Source organism: Bombus vancouverensis, chromosome 9 (genome assembly GCF_051014615.1).
Source record: "Bombus vancouverensis nearcticus chromosome 9, iyBomVanc1_principal, whole genome shotgun sequence".
NCBI classification, from domain to species: domain Eukaryota; kingdom Metazoa; phylum Arthropoda; class Insecta; order Hymenoptera; family Apidae; genus Bombus; species Bombus vancouverensis.
This window is the reverse complement of record NC_134919.1, coordinates 12539367-12561849: the sequence shown is the minus strand read 5'-3', so window position 1 is coordinate 12561849 and position 22483 is coordinate 12539367. Positions and strand designations below refer to the sequence as shown.

General features: G+C 37.1%; 3 protein-coding genes across 10 annotated transcripts in view; 2 read left to right on the top strand and 1 right to left on the bottom strand.

Annotated features, from left to right (window-relative positions):
• Positions 1–10418, top strand: part of krz (beta-arrestin protein kurtz) — a 28136-nt gene extending 17718 nt beyond the window's left edge. For 4 of the 7 annotated variants that reach the window (XM_076621221.1, XM_076621223.1, XM_033346467.2 and 1 more), the window contains 4 exons: positions 2296–2439; positions 5471–5557; positions 5772–5918; positions 6133–10418. In XM_076621221.1, the coding sequence (XP_076477336.1) occupies positions 2296–2439; positions 5471–5557; positions 5772–5918; positions 6133–6208 (454 nt within the window). In that variant the 3' untranslated portion in view covers positions 6209–10418. Of the gene's footprint in view, positions 1–366; positions 505–2295; positions 2440–5470; positions 5558–5771; positions 5919–6101 lie in introns of all 7 variants that reach the window. The other 3 variants (XM_076621220.1, XM_033346468.2, XM_033346469.2) reach the window with 3 other exon arrangements.
• LOC117163781 (protein FAM8A1) overlaps positions 1–14364 on the bottom strand; it is a 34754-nt gene extending 20390 nt beyond the window's left edge. The window contains exon 1 of the mRNA XM_033346478.2: positions 14300–14364. Coding sequence (XP_033202369.1) covers positions 14300–14349 — 50 coding nt within the window. The 5' untranslated portion in view covers positions 14350–14364. The remainder of the gene's footprint in view (positions 1–14299) is intronic.
• Positions 14300–22483, top strand: part of 5-HT2A (5-hydroxytryptamine receptor 2A) — a 37838-nt gene continuing 29654 nt past the window's right edge. Inside the window, exon 1 of one of the 2 annotated variants that reach the window (XM_033346451.2) lies at positions 14300–15923. The gene's annotated coding sequence lies outside the window, so the exon portion shown is untranslated. Of the gene's footprint in view, positions 15928–22483 lie in introns of both variants that reach the window. The other variant, XM_076621213.1, reaches the window with a different exon arrangement.

Sequence of the window (22483 nt, the reverse complement as noted above, 5' to 3'; positions counted from 1 at the left end):
TTATGTCGCACGTGATAGTTCGTATCAACGATGCCTTGTACTGGTTTCTGCGCGTCCCTTATCGGAGAAATACGAATTTCCAGTCTAATTGTATCCATCGTAAAATAAATCTCAAAATACAAGATTTCTCACTTACTACAATAGAGCTACAAAAATTGACTCGGACGTTCGTCTTTCTTCGAAAATGATCGATAGCAGAATTGGAGGTACACTTTCGGTAAAAGTAAAAGAAAGGAGAGGTGCACTGCACAAGACTGTTTCGATTAATATTAACGATAGGTGTGTACTTATACGTAGCGAAACGCGATAAATGTCGAAAGGAATTATAACATGACGAAACGGAAAATAAAATGATTGCACTGGCAGTATAGGGGTATCGCCAGGATTCACTCTGAGCAAGGTCTTTTCTCTAAAACCAACGCTTGCTGACAACAAAGACAAGCGAGGTCTTGCTCTAGACGGCCAACTTAAGCACGAGGACACCAATCTCGCATCTAGTACAATGTGAGTGTTCAAACATCGGCCGGCTACAATTTTCCTCCGAAGCGAACGTTCGCGGCTGAAGACTGGAAACGGGCCAAATAATTCTGGAAAACTTTCGCGAATAGCTTGCCTGAGATTTGCTTCAAAGTTTGAGATCGATTGCGGGGATCGCGTGTTATCGGTTAAAAAAGTAATAAATAGTCTGGAATATTAAATATTTTTCGTGGCTGGTTTCTAACTTTAAAGTGGGTGTATTTCTGTATTATGTTACACGTTTCTCGGTAATCGATACTCGAGATAATTTGTCAGTAAATGAACAAGCTGTTTCAGGCCTTAACTTTTAATTATTTAAACAGCAGATACGCGATAATAAAGTAGTTATATACGCTTCGGAATATATTTAATTTGCGTCAAAGCCTGTTTGCAGTCTTCGCGGACGATCATATCGTTAAAAATCGAAGTACGATATTGTATGGGAATACTATTTCAAAGTGGAATGCCAGTATTTTCCTTCGTGGCCTTTTTGCTGGGCACTTTTTATGAATATGGAATTCCATCGGTGGTGGTCTATTTTGCTGTACAGGGGACACGTTCCTCTTTCTCCGTTTCTCTATCTCTCTAACCCTTTCCTAACCTTTCGTTTTTACTTTATTTTCTGTTATCTCCACGTCTGTGTCTTTCCACAAATAATACGTTGATCGATCGAAATACCCATTCTTTCTTTCTTTCTTTCTTTCTTTCTTTCTTGCTCTTCTTTTCTCCCCTGTATATCCATGTAGTCTGTATTGCAGTGTGACGCACAAGCTGAAGTTTCGCGTTTCATACACACAGAAAAATATATTCATTCGCGAGTATAGTCAAAATCGTCACAGTCCGCGTGTCACGTAGCTTATTATCGTTGCCCTGTCTCTGTCGAGATTGAAGTATCGCTTGCCTCTCGTGACCGAGCTTTCAAATTATGGAATCTTTCGCTATATCGAAGCTCGAGGGTAGCAGTTCTATATCGTTCTGATGATGCTACACGTCACTGGAGAGTCACCGAGAGTCGCTTTTGCGATATTGAAGTACATCTCCGTGTCGCGCACACAGCCGCTGTTTCGTTCGAACTTCTCCTATTTCCGATCTTTTCGAACTACTGCTTGTCCTCATATTATTTACGAGTTTCGTTGGCTTTTGTCGAATAAGAAAAATAGAATCTGTGTTATAAGTTTTGTAAGGGTTCGTCGGTATTTCTCAAAGCTCAGTTTCAAAGCCACGTCTGCGACCAAAAGAGAGAGGATTGGTAGGCAGCTTGTTCGTATGTCTCGAGCAAACGTCAGGCTCGATGTAATCAAATTTAAATATCAAATGCAATTATTTGCACGTCACGATTCCAATCAACCAAATAGGAAAGAACGTAATTCATACGTTATTTCCATCGAATGTTTAGCAATTTGCCATCGATTATATTTGGACGGATTAAATAATGATAATTCTTTCTGTACTCTTGAAGCTACACACCTAAATCAACGTCGAATTTTATCTGACTATCAATCGTGTATCGATCTAGATATGTACGATCGAGTCGACGATTTCAACGAGGATGTCAACGCCTAATTGCTGCTCGCAAGCAGTTTCAGAAACAAGTCAGTGTCGCATTCTTTGACAAAGCGTCGCAGGACAAACGAGAAACGCGTACACTCAAAGTACCTCGCAGAAACCAATTTCGCGCACGGTTATCAGCGAATTTTTTACTCCGGAATTTCGATTTGATCCGGATATATTAGGCTTCGTGGCACGTTTACCTTCACTCTTCTGCTACATGTTTATCAGGGAGGGGTGCCTAGTGGGGCCAGGTTTCACGCTGAGCAAAGTGTTCTCTCTGAAACCGCTTCTCGCCAACAACAAAGATAAATGGGGGCTTGCCCTCGATGGCCAGATCAAAGACGAGGACACCAATCTGGCGTCCAGCACCCTGTAAGAAAACCGCTGCTTGTCCATGGACAACACATGCCTGAATATATACGTATATATATACAGGACTGCTCAAAAGTTTGGGTGACGAGCTACTTCAATTTTCTGCATTCTTATTTCGTAATTCCAAGATTATATTTTAAACGTCGTTTCATCATTTTAAGCAGCATTGCGTAGTTCTATGTACTTCTGCTTAAGATATTTAGTTAGTTTCATCGGATACTATCGTATTCTCCTTCATTTAAGTCTATCCTTTGACAATGCCAATCTACCCAAGCTTTTGATCGGTACTGATTGTACGTGCCTCTGTTTCTCTCTCTTTCTCTTTCTCTCTCTTTCTCTCTTTCTCTCTCTTTTTCTATCTCTATGAGCATCATGAAGGACTGATCACGCGTGCAATCACGACTTCTCTATTCACAAAGCTGCCTATGCCCAAAATCATGAATACGCGCCGACGTGTTTCGGTATTTTTATATTTTATTGAAGGAATAAAGATCTTTCGTTTAATTTAAGACACACAGAATGGAAAAGTTAGGTTTTATCCTCGGACTACCATTCGCATCATTCAGCTTTCAACGGCAAGCATTAAAAGGCTTGGATCCTTTCCCTTTTGTCTTTTTATGTTTCAGACGCGATGAGAACCTTAAATTGAACAGCTGGGCTGCGTTTTATCTGTCTCATTTTACCTTTCCCTTTGAAGCTCGCTTCACAAGACTCGTGTAGCATTCGTGGCTCGAGCTTGCCGGTTCTTAGTGTAAACCGTGTTTATTATTTGTAAACCAGCGTTCCGTAAGCATTGCGGTTAGTTAGTTAGCCCCATCAGTGTCTTACAGCTGTCATCACTGATTGGCGATTAATCCCTGACGGAGTTGGTGAATGATAGTTTTTCAAATCGATAGAACCATTTACATATATAGTTTACAATTCTTCGTTGTTCAGATAATTTGATTTTCTACCAGCGACCAAACTTCCAACACCCACGCGCTTTCACGAGATGAATCATACGCGATAAAATACGGGACTTCGAATTATCGTTACGGACAAGAAGAGGCGAGATAGTATCCTTTTCTTTCCGACTTTCTGCTATCTCCGATCATGTTTCTTTCGATATCGGTGCACTGAAAATAATTGGAAGCTCAACAACTTTCAAATTAGGACAAAATATTGCCATGTTATATATACGAGATTTTACGATCCTCCTATCGAGCTTGCATCGTGTTGGTTCGCTAATACTTTCAATCATTCTGTACGTTATGTTTTGCCCGATCGAAAATAGCGATGCGTTGCCTACTCGCTTTCATCATATACGCGCGCGTCTTCCGCTCCCGGGTTATATATTCAGAAACGAAACGTACGTTTTTCTTTCGTATTGCGGATTGATCCGATCGCGTTTCGCCCTCCTTCGCTTCACATAAAATCTACTATCGTCTTGCAGAGCCCCTAACTTTCTTTTCATAAAAACGCTGTAATTATACCTCGCGTTCCTCGCTTTGAACGAAACGGAATAAAATTCTCGCTCCGTTACAAAATACAGGCGCGAGACTCCCATTAGTTTCGAAACTCGACAGTAGAAATTTTTGCGTAATTTTAATTGCAGGAGCGTACGAAAAAACATTTCATCTCGAAAATATTTTGCTTCGTTGAAAAATTAAAAATTATTTAACGTACTTCGCACTCGACTTTTGATATTGCAACTTAACGAAACCTTAAAAGTAGCAAGTAATGTAGCAAGAAATCGCTGAACGAAGAGCACTTGTTCCATTATGTCAAGTACTTGAGAAGGTACTTTCCAACCTTTAAATAATGTAATACCTTTCGTTGAACGCGAGCCTTCAGTGCAACGATCAACGACACTCGATGTCTCCTTTGTTTTTTGTTTCCGTATATCTAATCTTTTATTCGAAAAAAAAGGTTGGCTTCGTTCGATGCACTTTATCCTTCACAATTTTGATTTAAAAGATAGATCGTAAATTGGACGATTTACAACCTGAAATTACAGTGTACATCGTACAGAAAGAGCAAACTGCGCTTTCCTGTCAAATAATTGCATCTGCATTGTTATTTTCGATAAGCTAATGAAGACGCAACGTGACGATAATTACACGCAATTATGCAAATAATCGTGGGCAATTCGCGATAATGGCCAACCATCACTTTACAGAACGACAGGCGAGAAGTCGTGAACAGCATCGTGCCTGTTCTATCGTGCTCAATCGTGTTTTCGATGATTTCCCTCTGTGAGAAATGAGTTGGCTGATTGGCGATGTAGCGGATTGGTACCTTTTAGTACAGATCGCGGGATGAGATTTAGGCGTTGCGTTTAGCTGCTTCATTAGAGCATTAGTACGTATTTTTCAACACGATCTCGTGTACGTTGCAACCGGAAGTGAATATACTTGGTTGGTTGAATCGATCATGAATCGTAGAATCGACGAAATTTCCAACTTAAGACGCTAGAAACGCATTAGAGAATCGATTTTGCTTCGTCGACACTGCTGCAAATCCTGAACACTGTCATTAGTGAAAACACGTAACGAAAACCAACGAATGAGTGCGGTGGAAGCTAAACGCTTTCGAATGTTTGCTTCGGATTTTTGTAATCTTGAAACAACTCCCGATACTTCGAACATTCTATGCTATTCTGTGTTATAGTCTTGCTTCAACCGCACTATTCGCATTAAATCGTACGAACTCCTGACGCGTAAGCGGTCATGCTTGAAAACGAAATCGATACCCTGTCCCCCTGCTTCTTTTTGTCTGAATGATCGCTTTGCACTTACTACTTTCAGACTGCATGATACTTTGCTCGTTCTGAAATCTTCCTTTACGACTTCAAGATACGAAGACTAATCCTATCCCGTCTATTACCTGTACAATATTCTCGCGCTATTGTTCGTTAGAATATTCCTTCGAGCTAAATGTTTACCGCTTTTTGGTGAATTCAAGCTGCTCCGTTAACTACGCATGTCCGGTTTGATAAAAATCTGCAGCCAAAAGATTACTAGAAATTGACGAACTTCGTACCGTTTCGCAGTGTGGTGGATCCCTCGCAACGTGAAAACCTTGGAATTATCGTCCAGTACAAAGTGAAAGTAAAGCTCTGCCTTGGACCTCTCGGGGGGTAAGTTCAAATGAAAGAAATTCGTTTTGACGACAAACTGGTTTGGAGAAACGTAACAGGCAACCAGAAGATCAGAATAGTTTCCGCTATCTTTAATATTTCTCCAATCCAACGTTGTCGCAATTAATATCAATTTATATCAATGTACGTATTCATAACGCGAGCCCGAGTCGTCAGGAAATGAAACGGAGAATTTAATTTATGTTGTTAACAGCGAATTAGTGGCGGAACTGCCGTTCATCTTGATGCATCCGAAACCGGAAGAAGAGGAACCAGCGCCACCCACTGCACGGCCTAGTCCGACGAATAAGGCAGATGGTGGCGAGATACCGCTTGACACGAATCTGATTCAATTGGACACGTACGTGATCAATATTTCAATAACGATTTGGAGCTATTCTCGTCAGTCGGAGACCATTTCGGCGAAATCATTGACGCACATGCGACTGTCAACTCGTTACTTATTCCATGCCGCAAAATTAGTAGATGTTTTGCATACAGAAAGCTTTTCATCTAGAGATTATAGGGTTTTCTTCGATTTTAGAGTTTCTGAAATTCTCCCCGTTTCGCTTCAGGGAGGCGGACTGCGACGATGACATAATCTTCGAGGACTTTGCCCGTCTTAGGCTCAAAGGTGAGCCGGATGCCTGACTACGTGGTTCCAAGTCAATCTACCTGTTCGAGACGACTAAATGTCTCATGGCGGGCAGCAATCGCCGAAAAATCGAAAACGTCCGTGAACTTCATCGTGAAGATCGACCATCCTTGCTCTAAGTCCCTGTTAGGATCGGTCACGGATAAAGTTTTTCGCATCGTTGGACAGACCGATCACTGGAATAACATTACCTTTTCTTTCGATGCTCGACGAAGGAATTCGTTCGCGAACCGTGTGGTCAGTTCATCGTAAATTTCTATTTGACACGGGATAACACATCCGGAATGGTACTAATCATCGCACAGAGAACTATATGCACTTCGAGAAACTCATCAGAGGAACAAGAAAAACTTGAAATATTTCCAATCGATTACGTCGACAAGATAAAAAGAGAAGTTTATCTTTACGTTTTGACACGTTTCGTTTGTAACGAAAAATGATAAGGCATCAAAGACTGAATGCATCGTCGAAAAGGTTATCCCATAAAACAATCATATTTATTAGTAGCAAGAGGCGAGTACATCTTTTTCTTTAAAAATGGGTCCTTGGGACGCAGTCTTCGACGAAACTACAAATACGATGTTTCTGTAATTTTAATCGTATGGCCAGTATGTAGAATTCATTCTATCAATCGCAGATACCTTTTACACGTACGTTTCTATGCCAGTCAACAGAAACGTTTGTTTCCGGATCTCTCGGTGAAGAGAGTTTGGTCATCTTCGTCGCAGCAAACATGTAAATTGTTATAAACTTCGTTTCCGTATTATTATATTAATTTGTTTTAGCGGAAATCTTTGAATCCTTGAAAGTAAGATGCAAGGTATGTTTTGTTCTAAAATCAAGTTCTGTCATATTCTATATCTAAAAATAAGAGAAATAGATTCCTCCTTCCACTATCTTTTCGATTCGTACTGTTTGGTACTTTTAATTTTGAATTTGTGTTTAATAACATTTATCAAAAATAATGGCAATGTTCGGTTTCTTTTTCCTATACTATGTTCATCTATACAATAACGCATTATTTAAAAAAAAAATACAGCTTCTTGTCGTACAAACAAATATATTGCAGTAAAAAAAATGTAACTTTCAAGAACTATTATTCCTCGATAAACGGTAAAATTAACCTTTTTCACTTCAAAGCACGTAATAGTTTTAACTATAAAAACCTGAGCCATCGTGGCCTCGAATATGTCAAGTGAATTCTCGTCTCGGGACATTTCTGAATCTTTACAACGTTGACCGAGCGAGGAGTATCTATCAGACTATTGCACGTCAACTGAAAATGCGAATTAAATAACAATAATCTATGTGGGATAATGTATTACGTTGATCGTTAAATATATCTTCGTATTCGACGTTATATACATAGTTATCGAAGTTCTTCAATAGAGAATGGATTTTTTCGAATAGTTAAGTCGCTTGGATTTTTAATGGAATCGCATTGGATTTCCTTGGAAGACATCGCAACAAATTCAACGAATCCTATTTAAACGTTACATATAAAAAAAAAAAGAATATATATAAAGATAGATAAATATACTCACGAACACACGTATTATACATACGTATACAAACTTTGCATTACACGCTTAACGGTAAATTAACCAAGGGTTAAAAAAAAAAAAGAGAATTAAGTAAATTTCAGCAGTTTAGCTTTTACACGTTTATACCGACATCGAGAAAGTATCGGATTTTTTGCGACACACTATTAATCGTACGATTTTTCTATTCCTTTTTTATGTATCGAGTTTTTTACCGAAACGAAACATTCTAGTGCCATCTTGACTATTTGGATTATACCGTCGAAAAATTCATTTCTTTGCGAACAGATTCAAATCGATCCAGTTCGTTACTTGCATCGTTTACAAAGACTGTTATGCGAAGTTGAATCGCCCGTTTCCCTAATAGGGAGAGTATCGGTACGATATGAGTTTTCTACGTCCCTCTGCGACTTACGTTCACGATGAAACGGCAAGACGAATTATGGAACAGAGTATATCGATGAATTCCAAGCGCAATTGAGAGAAAGGGATCATTCCAGGTGTATGTGATTAATCTGTATGCCTTTAGGAACAAAAAAAGCAAAGTATTAAGTATTCTCTAAGTGGCAGATCAAAATGGACGAAATTACGATTGATTATCTTCGGATCCAATCCTGGTCGGTCGGTTTACTGGTTTCATTTCGCACTTTACTCTGATCTGCGATTTAGAAAACGCCTTATATACATATGTTGTATTAGCACGATTCAAACATTAAAGCGTCCGCTGTCAATTAATTCTTATTTTAACCAACGTCGGTAACAATTTTACGAAGGCACAGCGAGCGCGTTAATTAAGGACAACTTCTGCGTATCGATGAGTGTAATTTGCAGTTAGTATAAAAATCTGTGTCTCGAATGGAAGAAATTGTTGGCTTAAAATTGAAAAGATCGAGGTAGCATTCTTGAACGAACGTCCAATCTTGCATAAGGTAAGGAAGGAGGGGGAAAAAAAAAACGAAAATTTTCTACCGTCACTTTCTGTTTGCGATAACGAAATAAAATGTCAATTGTACCAATCGAACGAAATAGCCGGAACTCGCAATTCTCTTCGATTTTTAGCCACAAGAATCTGGCCAGGGCAACGTTGACCGTGCTATTGGCCTTTTTAATCGTGCACATGTATATATACGCAGGAGGTAAGAAGAAGAATAGTATTTTTTATCGATTTAGCATTTACAGATTGTATTTAGGAGAGATTATCGATTATACCAAAGCCAGTATCTCTCACTTCAATGTTTTCTTAAGCAAAGAAGCTTTCGGGAGAATGAAGGAACAAAACGAACATGATTATTCTCTAGTAATTAACCGAGCAAAACAGCCACGTAAGTAATTGTATATGTCGAGTTAATGTTTAAAACTAACGTAAGTGAAAGAAACAGCCATAAGTTTGAGGTCACATATTACCGTGGTCTTATTTCCTTAAAAGTGAGAAAGCCATTGCACGTTGCAAACTCTTTCTCGATAAACTTTACTTCTATTCGGCCTCTTAACTTCACACTTTATGCCACTAAATTGTATCTGGCTGTAATTCGTAAGCAGGCGAATCTATCACGAGAATGTAGCCGTGTTGACCTCAAACTTATGCACACACATAGAGAGAAAGAGAGAAAAGATGAAGAAACGCGGGCTTGTACAATACGCGCCAGAGTATATTTTATATTCGCACGCGCTGGTGCGCGCCAATATTTTTTGTATCATATTAAAAAAAAAATAATCGAAAGGTCGATCGGTGGATGATTCGTATCCTTGGAACAGCACAAGACGAACGAGAGATTATTACCATACTGCACAAAAACAATTGCAACACAGGTTGCTCCAGAGTCAATAATGGGTGCTGTTTAAGAGCGTGACTTGTCGCTATCTTAATGAGTGTGTAGCGTGTCGAGTATTAAGACGTTTCGATGTCTTAAAAGAGAACGAAAGCCCATTAAGCCTTATATTTCGCAAAAACGCGATTTGTAACGAGCTATTTGTTACTCGTCGCTCTTTTCTTTCTCCTTTTTCGTGTTGGACAAGTCAAGAAGAAGTCGTAAATCATCGGACCCTGTCGATGTCAATGGATGTTACAGATTTCAAACGCTTCCGGTTCGTACATGAAAACACGAAGACACGAAATGAATTGTATATTAAGAGTATCGGACAGTACATATGTATGTACGTGTAACGATTAGAACTACGCAGGGCATAATAGTTAGCTAAGTTAGAAATGGTTTAAAGTAAGAGGAAAAAAAAAAAAGAAAAAGAAATAAAAAAGAATATCGTCCACGTCCAGGAATTATTACGTGTATGTGTAATCGCAGTATTCTACTTTGCGCGTATAATGTCGAAACGAATCGGGTTGTATAACTTTATGAGATAGGACAGAAATTATAGTGTTACTGATACGTGTAAATTGCGTTTAACTTATTCAGCAAAGACGAGTTATTCCCCCTAATGCACCCGATAATTATTCGTTTTGTATGCAGAATGAAGTATCGCGAGAGAAAGAGACACGAAAGAAGAATCGTATTAAGCGGAAAGTATGTATAAAAAGAAAATAAGAGGAACAAAAATGGAAGAAGAGAATAAATAGCGAGATACGTAATATATTATATTGTACATGTAAAAATTGTGTATTCTCATATAATAGTAGTTGTAATAATTTAATAAATCTTGTATATCGCAAGTGACCACAGTTTTCATTATATTTTTTATATTAATTAATTGAATTACCACAGCTCTAATAAAAATGTAAAAAGCCCTTGAAGTCGAAACTTTGATTTCGACGAGAAAGGAACAGTAGTAAGGAATACCTTTAACTTGCCTTGCTAATTAAATTCACTCTGTATATAAGGTACGTTTAAATACCAAGTTTGGTAAAACTTCGCAAGACAGACAGTTCTAAAATGAAACTTCACAGATTTGGAAAAGGTCTAAATTGGATCCGCTAAAATCGATGCATCTGTTTAAACATTCATCTCCCGCGGGGGTTTCGAATAATAAATGAAAACATACCAGAAGGGAAAGAAGGAAAAGCAGTGGAAAAAGTTATGACACATAAACGAGATAAACATGCAAAAATTATGCAATTCATATAGGAGAAAAGTTCACGTATTTTAGTTCTTTCTATCGTTTTTTCGTTACAGAAAAGTTCAAGGCTTTCCGAAGTTGCAATGATTTATATTTACTACGGGAAAAAAAGATTTCTATAATTGTCAAATACGACTACTTTATCGTAGGCACTCGATGAAGTTACAGAATCCCATTACGCTCGATGTCGCGATTTACTGACGAGCTGGTGGAGAAGAACTTTCTGCAAGAGAAATAAAAACACTCGAGATAATATTTTGTTTGGAAAGAAATTTAGAGGAACAACAATGGACGTAATAAGAAAAATCTAACTGAATGAACGATACGATAGACTGAGAAATTTTTGCGGCATTTAACGCGTTACAATTATTGCTACGATTATAATGTACGCAGAAGAATAGAATTTTCTTTTAAAAGTGAATTCAATTATAAGGCACTAACAGCTTTCATTAAAATATATTACGGTTTTTTGCTTCTAAAACTTGGATAAGATGAGAATCATTATCGATGGTAATTCCATCCCTTTCTTTTTATTCGAGGCGTGTTCGAACTTGCAATCTCGAAAAACAGAAAAGAAAAAGTCTTCGAAACTTGATAGAACTTTGGACAGTTTCGATTACACCAAGGTACAGGATGGACGTGTTCGTGTTTCGTTTTAAATTAAATACGGAAGTTTTTAGAGTTTGCGGAAATGAGCACAGTAATTCCACGGTGGCTGGATTAGAATGATCCTTTTCATTCGGCTATATCGAGGCTCGATTTCGTTTATTTAGCGTCCACGTGGAATTCGAGTTTAAAACGAGCTGTTCGACGCAACAACGCATACAGTTTCAAGTTAATTTACATGTATTTTCAAGCTGGCGCGTTTCACTGAAAGTGCATTTGTCTTGTACAATATAATTTTCCAATTTATAAATTAAACGCCTTCGCTCATTCATTTAGTTCTGCAACATCAAAAAGCAATTGGAAAATTACATTTAGATGAAACTATATTGTCCTTTGTGATTAAAATGAAAATTTATATTTTTATGTATTCGGAAAAATGTACCATTCTTCCATTAGCCGTTTCACATTTGACTCTCGATTTTTCGAACTGAATACAGCACAATTTTACTTTTTATTTCGTTACACCAGCTAAAACTTTTTAATTGAATAAAATTTTGTATTGAAACGGCATAAAAAGCTTCGTGGCTAGCGGTTAGTCTCTTAGAAAAAGAAACTAGAGGTTCGAACCTCACCGGCTGCAACTTGTAACATGTACCTAATACGGTACGACACCATCATTTATCAGCGTGAAAGAGCAGAAATTCTTGACGCGTATAATGAGTTGTGCAACAGTGCAAACGTGTTCGAATTCTGACGGGAATTTATTTTCACGTTTAACCGAGCTAAAATGCGGAATTCTGTGTTCCCCTCGTTACTCCCGAACGACCGAACCAAGAGGCATTAAGTGTCCGATACATGATCAATTCTGGACATTTGATGTAAACGATATGTTCGTTTCGATGTAGGAAACAATATATGCACGTGAAATGTAAATGATACCTGATGACCAACCAAATGGAAAATAAGTTTCGCATTCAATTTCGAGTTACAGATTCTACGGTGATCTTTTTAATAGAGATAAAACTAAAGGGTCATTTCAGGAGGGAGATTATTTAAGAAAGATCCTTAGATATAGGCATTTAATTATCAATGTCTTTCACGCAGGAGAAATTTGCAATTCGTCAAAGCCGTGTCGTGTATATAGGTTTAAAGGAAGAATAAGGAAAATGAGAAGGAAAAACGATTGTAATTAATTAAACAGACACTGTTCCAGTCTTACGGAAGGAATTCGTTATTTCAAACGACAGTAGTTGAGAGAATTAACTTGAGGTAAAGGATAAATGTAATTTTTTAGTGCGATATGGGAAGTTACGTTAAATAATGATTCTATAATATTGGATTTTGCAAATTTTACAATTATACGTTTTGAAGTAAAAAATCCTTCGAACGATCAACAGGACATAGCCCTGTGAATATACTGTACATAATCCACTTAGAGTTTTCCGTTGTAAAAATGAATCTTCTCGTATTTCTTTTCCTCCTTTATTCAAAGCGAAGATAAAGTCTCGCGTAATGTCCGGGTTCGATTCGATCCACGACGTTTTTTCTGACGTAATTCGTTTTTATCAGAAGATAGCGAACGTTGCGTTTCATCTTGTTCGTTATTTCTGGTATCTTCACCGACGTATTACAAACTGTATTAATTTCCAAGTTAGTTGAGAAAGGTTGAAATGTATTATTTGATGCTGGAAGGAATTTTCGATAGTCTAGTTATATTGGTTGTGCTGCACGAATATCCAGAGACGAATATCGTTTTCCAACTTAATATCAAACGTAATCCTGCCAAGAATGTCAATTCGTGAATTCGACGCGAGATTATCGACGATCGCGCGGTTACATTTTTCGATGTCATTTTTTTTCTTTTTTTTACTAAAACTAATATAACAGATCGATAAAAACGAGGACGAAAATAAATTTGCTCCAAGTATATTCGATTTAAAAAATCTCCAAATGATTACGCGTACGATATTTTTCTTGCGATTTGTCTTGGTTGCAATCCAAATTTTTTGTCAAATTCGTCAGGCAAAAGATTATTTTTTACAAGGAAAATATCATCTTACGGATGCTGAGAATTTTTATCAAAAGTACATAATTTTGAAAAAAAGAAGAGAAATAGGAAAAGAAAGAATATTGTTGTCGGATGAAAGTACGAAGACTAAATCTAATTAAAATTAACATGCTTGAGAAGAAGACAACTGAGAGGATAAAGGGATGCGTTAAAAATATTATGGGAGCAAAATAAACGAAAATATTCGCAGAAAAAGTATTATAAAAAGTTGGAAACGAGCGAGAAAATAGAAAAATGCGACGATTAAAATCTGGTTAATCAAACATGTCTTTTACCTCCTTGTCCAGGAAAATTCGTGAAAAAAGCAACCTGTAGAGAGAAACTTTTTCCTCTTATCAACGTAAAAATGCAAAACTGCTTTCAACGGGGTGAAAAATCGAGTATTCTCGTAGTTTGTTCATTAATTAACAATGAATCTCCATCTCCTGATTCATGAAGTAACAACATTATTATCCGTCCACAGCATATTAAATGCGATTGCAATATCGATTGCAAACAGTATCTCATCGCAATTATTGTAATATAAATATTATGATAATCAGTTAATATATTGTGTTATTAATGTTAAATACGTACTCGTACTGTATTATTTGTGCGTTAATTCTCGCATATTATAAATAAAAATCGTTCGTACTAAAAATGACTTTTTGCATAAAACAAATATCGCACGTATACCTACGTATATTATGATACTAGTTCGATACCATTCATTCACCATATCTATAATAAATATTTTAGAAAGCAAACAAGCCTACGATATAAATTCTGATATACAGACATTTATCCATGATGATATTGCGAACCTTAGAGTGAAATATCCATTGAAGCTGAGCGAACAAGTTTTGGCGCGCATCCCGGTCCCTCTCTCTGTCTTTCTCCCACCCCAGGACGTAAGGCAACGCTACCTCCACCGAGTCGTCGCGCCTTCAGTATGATCCACGCGGCCAAACCTCGAGGATGCGTGTCTGGAAGAATATACATATTTTGACAGTAACCCTATCAAAAATATTACAATCGATATAAATTAATTCTCGTCGACTCTGTGACTGTAGGAATGCACCAAGTAATTATTGTTCCGTGTTCGTTTAATTTATATATAGTTACGTTCTTCGAAGTGAACTGATTTATGCCGATCGTCGATTCAAAATCACAAAAAAATTCTTCCAAGATTTTTGAAACGTGTATCATTTAAGAAAATTGATACGACTGTGTGAGAAATTTGAATGAATTAGTAATTTCGGGGTTTAAGTCGCGAAAGTTTAATGACGAATGTCCGCGTTCCCATCTCCCATTTCCTTTCGAAAATATTCGTGTTTCGAGAAACGATCCTTATTTCTCAGAAATGGGAACTCAAGGAAACTGATCTCGGCTTTTGAAATAGTTTTAGAAGCTACGAGATCGCGATTTGTTTGATCCTTTATGCCGTTCTAAATCTTAATCTACGAGTAGTTTCTCTTATAAGGTTATACACGAGAACACGAGTAACCAACGAGTAATAATCGAGAAATATCGTTATACGAGACGAAGAGGAATCGTTTTCGAAATTACCTGCATACCGGCGAGAACCAGTTCCAAGCAAAACGGGATAGGATTTCAGATTCTCACTGATCGTTCTAGATTCTAGATTACTTGTAAACACAGCGTGGCCACAGAATCCGCGTGACTCGCACGAGAGGAAAAGAAACGCGTAATTTGAATCCATTAAAAAGATCGAAAGATGGAAGGTACTGCGACGACATCTCGCGGTACAACTTCACGCGCGAATAGGCAATAACGAACTACATGCGTTAAAACTGATACTTTAGTCAAATAATTCGAACTGTTAATGAATAAATAGTTTCTATGAATACGTGTATGTTACATCCGCGATTTCGATTGTTTTTGTAGAAAACTTCGAAGTTCTAGAATTTGATACGTTGGAGTTAAACTTGCAACGATCGGTTGCCACTTGAACACTCACGATAACCCACTTGATTCTTAATGAAACCATTCAACGATCCCACTCATAGATTCATATCTTGGTCGAGGATTCGACCATGCTTTTCTCTATGATAAAACGAGAACGGTTCGACTGTCGATTTTATTAGTTGGACCTTTACCAATTTGAAATTTAAGACGACGTCGTGCCACCTCCAGTTCCGAATGCTAACTGCCTGATGTTGGACACGAGGCGTAATTGTCGCACAAATCGCTTCAATATATCGATTATCGGGTATCGTTCGACTCGGTTAAAGAATCTCGCGGTGATTTCCCAGTGCTGTGAATACCATGAGTAACATTGACGTTCGAATCTCCGTTGGTGCAGTGAAAAGATCGAAGAAAAGTATGATATTGTGAACGAAGAATTGTGCCATGACGAAAGAGAACATGAGCAAGAAGGAAACTGAAGAACTGAAGACGAGAATTGTAAAGAACTTGCCAAAAAATGTAGGTAAATTGTCTATCAAATGTTTCAGGTTAGGATAATTTGAAATTATGCAGCGGGAAGCCGTGTGTTCGTTCTTTCCGTATTTCACATTGACTTTTCCTGTGCCTTTCTGTATATAAGGTGATTCCGAAATTATGGAATAAACGATGAATCGAAAATAGAGAATAAAATTCTTCATAAAATGTTCCATTTTCAGGGAAAAATGTAGTCTGAAAATTTGCTTAGTACGTATATGCGAATTTGGCTAATACTCGGCTGGACACGAACAAGCAATCAACAGGAGATTATTCTACATGCAAAAATGAATGAAAAGTGAAGAATAAAATTTGTTCGTTTAAGGTTTCATTTTCCACAAAATAGGATTTGTTCGCGTTTGGTCAAGAATTAACCTGGTACATTCGTGTTCAGAAATATCTTCAACTTGAAGTACTTTTTAAACCAGGATGGCTAAATTGAACGCGGTAATGCTCGAATAAAATGAATAATACATTTTATTTTATTATTTTTATTTGTAATTCACATAATATAGTGTGGAGAAAAGTGTGCTGATACATTATCGTTAAATGTAGGACTCTATTGGTGTACGAAGAAATTCAATTAATTCTAAATCACGATTGAAATTCGGCTTTATCTATGCCTGGATTAAAATATCTTTCTATTCATCGTCCTATAATGGGATGCAGATTCTATCATAACGAAGTGCAACACCGCGAAAACGAATCTGTTGCCCCTTTATAACCTAATCTGGCTCGGAAGTACAAGCAATTTATATCATCCCGTCGTTTATTTCTTTTTTGTTCTCTTGTTATCGACGGAAAAGCATAGTACTAAATCTTGTATGTTACTCTAGTAATTTTACGAAAACGTAGTTTTAGGCCCTGTTACCAGAGGCGTTTCATTATAAATTTCTTGATGGGGGATCTCCTTTAATAAAAGTTTCATTAAAATCTCCCTCGGATAAAAGATATATTTCCCCGGTGTAAAAGTCGAATTCAACTTTAGCTATCGTTTCTTAAACAATAAAATAAAAATCTACGAAAAGATTGGCTTCTTGTCAGAATAAAATATAGAAATATAGGTGAGTTTTTTTAATAGAAATGATAATTCAGTCTCTATGATTTGTAGTTCCTCCAACCTACTTGTATTCGATTTGTCTATTATTTGTATATCTATTTAAAAATATGAAATCTCGTAAACATATACAATTTAACGATCGTTAGTTGATACATTCTCTATCGATAAATTATCGCCGTTTTGTGCATCTTTATGCGCCACATGGTTTATCATCTCTGAAAAGAGTGAGGTTTTAAAAACGAAATATGTAGTTTTTTATTCGTTTCCAATAACGTTATTGCTGCACGGGCCGCGAAAGCGTATCGAAAGTCTGAACGGGGTTCACCGTGCCATCTCTGCTCGTAAAATATCACTATGCGATCGGTGATTGACGTTTTGATAGAATCTGTTTTTAGCGAAATGTGTTTTACATCAGCTTCTTGATTCCTGTCTTTCTCGTATATTCTTTACTTTCACAGTTGCTGAAATCAGGATCGTGTGAAAAAGCAAATAAATTTCTACAAAAGTGGTAGCCATATAGTTTAATTCCTTTTTCGTTGCAGCGTAAGAAATTTAACTGAATTCTATTAAGCGCGCTTCATAAAATTGCATCATATCTCTTGGACGTTAGTGTCCCAGCAAAGATAATTTTCATTTCCCGTCGAGTTTTACATACCAGCAAATCTTTTATTATAATAAGATAAAAACCATCAGTTCTTCTTTCTAACATACAGTGAGTTTCATTCTTCAAAACTAAAACGTATAGGTATTTTCTAAAGAGCATTTTTCAAAAACAAATAGTGGCAGGAGATAATAGAAATACCTTCTTCTCGTCGATGTTTCTTACCAGTTTAGAAATATATTTAACCGGTTACAATTTTGTCAAGCAGCATACATTAATTTTATCCAGAACTTTATATTCACGATCCGAATATAACGTAACTCTCTGTGCTGGGAAATTTTTGCTAACATGAGAGAGATCTTTCCACAGCGCTTCACGTACACCTCATAAAATTGTAGATAAAATTGTCCGTAAAGTCACAGATTTCGACGTGCAACAACTTTGAATCCATAAAACAGACAATTAATTGTCTACAGTTTCCATTCACATTAATTGTCATGGCTAATTATCTATATAATTAAATGAAATAAATCGTGACTAATGACGTTTTGATAAACTAGAACTGCTGGAATAAAACAGTGACATTGATAACAAATGTAAAAATTTGTTTGTTCGTGAGTTTACTCCGTTTTGAAGTTTGTTAACTATTAGCAATGAAATCCGATATTTCCATAGACATTCTTTTCTCGTTTTTATCCAATCTTCGTATTTCACCCCTGGCTAGTGTTTCATTTATTGTTCTTTTAGCATTGTATAGATGAATAAATTTCACAATGAATTTTCTTCGCCGGTGAAACGAAGAAAGGACGATTCTTTGTATAGCGATAGCGAGATCTACAAATGTTTTGCTTCGTATTGATTACTTAAAGTATCTCATTCTCGATTCGCTCGATTTGGGTTTCTAAAAAGGTTCCGAATGAATATGCAGATTGGCATGGTATGTCAGTTAAAATCGAATAGTAACGATAAAGAAGCAGAGGAAAAAGAATTCCCTTATGTTTAGTACGAGTCGAGTGACCTTTATCTTGTTAATACATAGAACTTAATTAACGAGCATTTAATCTTTCAAATAGATTGCGCGAAGAAACTTAACAAATACATTCACGTATTAGGAACAGAGTACACGAGTCGAGTGACTTTCTATAAATAGCTGGTAAATTTGCAAATTTAAACTGAAATTTATTCTTTGAATTACATCTAAAATGTAGGTTCCAGCACCGTTACCATATTTCCCATCGTTTCGCTATATTCTGTTTATTTCAGTTTTCCGACAATTCTACAAATGCGTGTACCGTGTTTAGTTGTCACATTGGTGCTAGTTAAAAAGGATAAATACCCGATAAATGAATAGGAAGAGATAGGAGACAGGAACAGAATAATCCATCGTGACACGAAACGCTGTCATTGGCCTTAGTAACCTGCTCTGATGTGTATCATATCTCGTTATCGAGTCGTATTATTTTCCATGTAGTCCCGTTAACAAATTACATCCGTATCTCGTTCCCATCGGTCGATGTCCAATCAGCTAAATTCAAGCTTTGCCCCCTACATACAGCACTGACACAGAACGGCCGATGCACTTTGCCCGTGATAGCGCGTCTATTCGCAAGCCTGCATTTTTCTAGATCTACCACGATTCATCTCGTTTTCAATCACTTTATGACCCTTTTCTTCGTTCGTGTAGAGTTATGAAAATCTTCGCTAAATATTTCCCTTTTCGAGTATTTTCGAGAAACAGCTGAGAATTTTCCTATGGTATAATACAATTTAATTTACAATCGCAATCGATCTTTAAGAAATATTGCATGATTTTTACAAACCTTCGAGCTATTATAAAGACATGTTGGGATCCTTGTTGCCATTAATCATGATTTTATCTTCAATTTTAAACAGTGTTCATTCTGTTCGAACAAACGTCTGCTACTTATTTCACCATTGTTTCCAAATGTTACCTTTCTTAACGTTATTTCTCCTCTCGTCACGATCTTATAGAATTAATCAAAATTTTAACCGGTGGAGATGATCGTACGAGCAAGTTTCAGACACTCGTCTGCGCGACGTCTGACAGTAAAGTAATAACATCGGGAATTCTCACAATTGGATACAGGGAATCGTAACGTGTACTATCTCGAGTTTATCGCGCCGAACGAATTGACCAGAGTTTTTGCAAAATTGGGAATCTTGTTTACATCTATATTCGTCGCCGCGATAATTACAAAGGTAATTAAACACGATGTGCGAGCTGCTCCGCGAGAAACGTTTACGAGGCGGGCAACTTGAAACGCGTTTCATAATTAGAAATTTCCAAGATGAGACGTTTAAGAACGCTTCATGGGTCCTAGTCGGGAAGCTCAAAGTGTATCGCTGGGAAATTGCAATCGTTGAACTAGTCCGTTAAAGTTGGCGAATCCTTTTTCTAGGGATATTAGCGTTTAACTCTGCTTACTGATCGTATGAGAAACTTATTAAGGAATTTTTAAACATACGATAACATAGAAAATGAAAAATATTCCTACGAGAGACGACGTCTCTAGTTGACTATCCGTGAGGCTTTGAGCGTATAAATTTTTTAGGATTTTCTACCTTTGGACATGCTTTTCCTACAAGCTGGAACAATTTGTCGTCGTAGCAGACCGTAATTCTCGCGACGTTTGTCTCGAACTATATATGCAAGTGAAAAATGGTGTGAATGTAGAGAGAATAACTAAAGGAAAGGGAGCACAACGTATCCTTTTGCTATCAGTAAGGCGAACGACGATGCTCGTACAATTGAAATCGTTCCTCCGCTGTGATTCTTCTGGCTTTGAACGGAATCAACGATAAAATGTTGTTTCATTTGGCAAACTATTTTAGGATTTTCAACATGTTTCTTCGCATCTCTATCGAGAAAGCTGAATCTTCTCGTTTCTATAATTCTTATACGTATTTGACGTATTTGCTTTCCTTTTCGTATTATATTTCGTATTATATATCTGGTATATTTGTGACTGTATTATTACATTTACGCATTGCTATATCTCCAAATGTCTATGTAGAATTATCTTTCTGGTTTTGATTGCTCTAAAAGGATGCAGCACTCGCCTCGCTATTATTTTTCTTTCTTCACATTTGATTTTATCGTATACCAATGGCAACAATATTTCACCAAATTTTCCAACTCAACGCAGTACACCGTTTAATTGATTTCACTGGCTGGGCATGGCGTCGAACGAGGTTCCCGCTGACCATTCCGTTAACGTACAAATTAATGACAACGCGTCGATATGCCTCAGCGATTTATCGGTGCTCGATATTAACGCGTGGCAGATAGACTCTAATGCAGAGATTTTGCCAACGGCGAATTCGTCGATTTCATTAGCGCGACGCGGTGTTTTTACGCCCCATATGCCTGACGATTTCACGCGTCTGTATATTTTAACGAGAATTGATAACCCAGCTAATGTTCTAACCGCACGGAAATTTCAGAAACTCGCGTGTTTGCGCCATTGCGGAAGAACTATAGTTCGTCGATGCATTGTTCGTGCCTGTTCCTCGTTCCTCGAGAGTAATCCACGATTCAAATGCATTCGTCGGTTTAGAATGGAATATATGTTTAAATGTTCTTTAGAGAGGATGAAATTGTGTGGCAGGATTATTGGAAAAAATGAAAAATTTTGGTAGTCGAATATATCGATGAATGGAAGTTTCATCGATACGGTTACTTTGATATTTCTACTTTAGTTTGATTATGGTTTTCAACATCGACCGTGCTGTTCACAATTAGAAACGCAACTTAAGCGTGAAACAGATAGGTTCGGATTCCCAGCTGATTTCCACAGAATCTGATCGCATTAATTGCTGGAGGACGCAACAGATACTAATTTGCGGAGCGAAATGAACAGGTGATACAGTGAATGGAGGCTGAATAGAGGATTTTGCGAAAGGGGAGGGAAAAATTGCTGCCTTTAATAACTCTGGGAACTCATTTAATTGAATTAATACTATGTTAATATATGCTTTTCATTCGGCGATTCTTATCGTATTAAATATACAAAAATTAAAGAGTATCATAACGAAATAAATATAACGAATATTATTATATTAAAAATGAAAAAAATAACGACCCTTTGACCGATAAATGTCGAAATATATATTTTTCCTCGGGCTGAAGGATAAAAGATTTCAATCTCGATATAATCAATCTGCAATTTGCCTATTCAGAAAACTTTACATTCGAAACAAAGCACTTCTAATTAGACGCCTTGATTAACAGTAACTAAAAATGCCAACTCGAACAGGATCAAAGAAATAAAAAGGCGGTTGCCTCCCACTCCTGTTGTTTGCACCGCTAAGGAGAACATCAAAGAATATTTTATCTGCCTAGAAAAGAAAGCCGAAGAGTCGATAATCAGTCAAATACTTTTCGTAAATTCTCAAAGAGATAATTAGAAGTGACAATAAGAATGCATCTTGTTGCCCGATATTATTTTAATGTCTTTTTAATTAGCATTTATATATATATATTCCATTTTATCATCTTGCATTGTCAAATTTCTTAATTATTGCCACTGAAATTAGCAGTGTTCATTAAAAGAGACCTTGCGAACACGAACACACAACTTTTGTTGTTCCGAATGATGTTTACGAGACAATGGCTCGTGTTAAATTCGGGGATAAAGCTTTGTCAATCACTCGGATGAAGGAACAAAGGAGCGTTTCATAAAGGTTCCCATGGCGAAGCATCAATAAGGGTAGGATTACGCCGATGTGTAATTTATGCTTGTGTCTTTTCTTGGAGACAGCTGAAAGGAAGCATCGCCCTCGATAAAAAGAAGCTTTTAAATGAAATAAGAACGAAGAAATAGAAGACTGAGACGATATCTTCGTCGAGATTACACGATATTG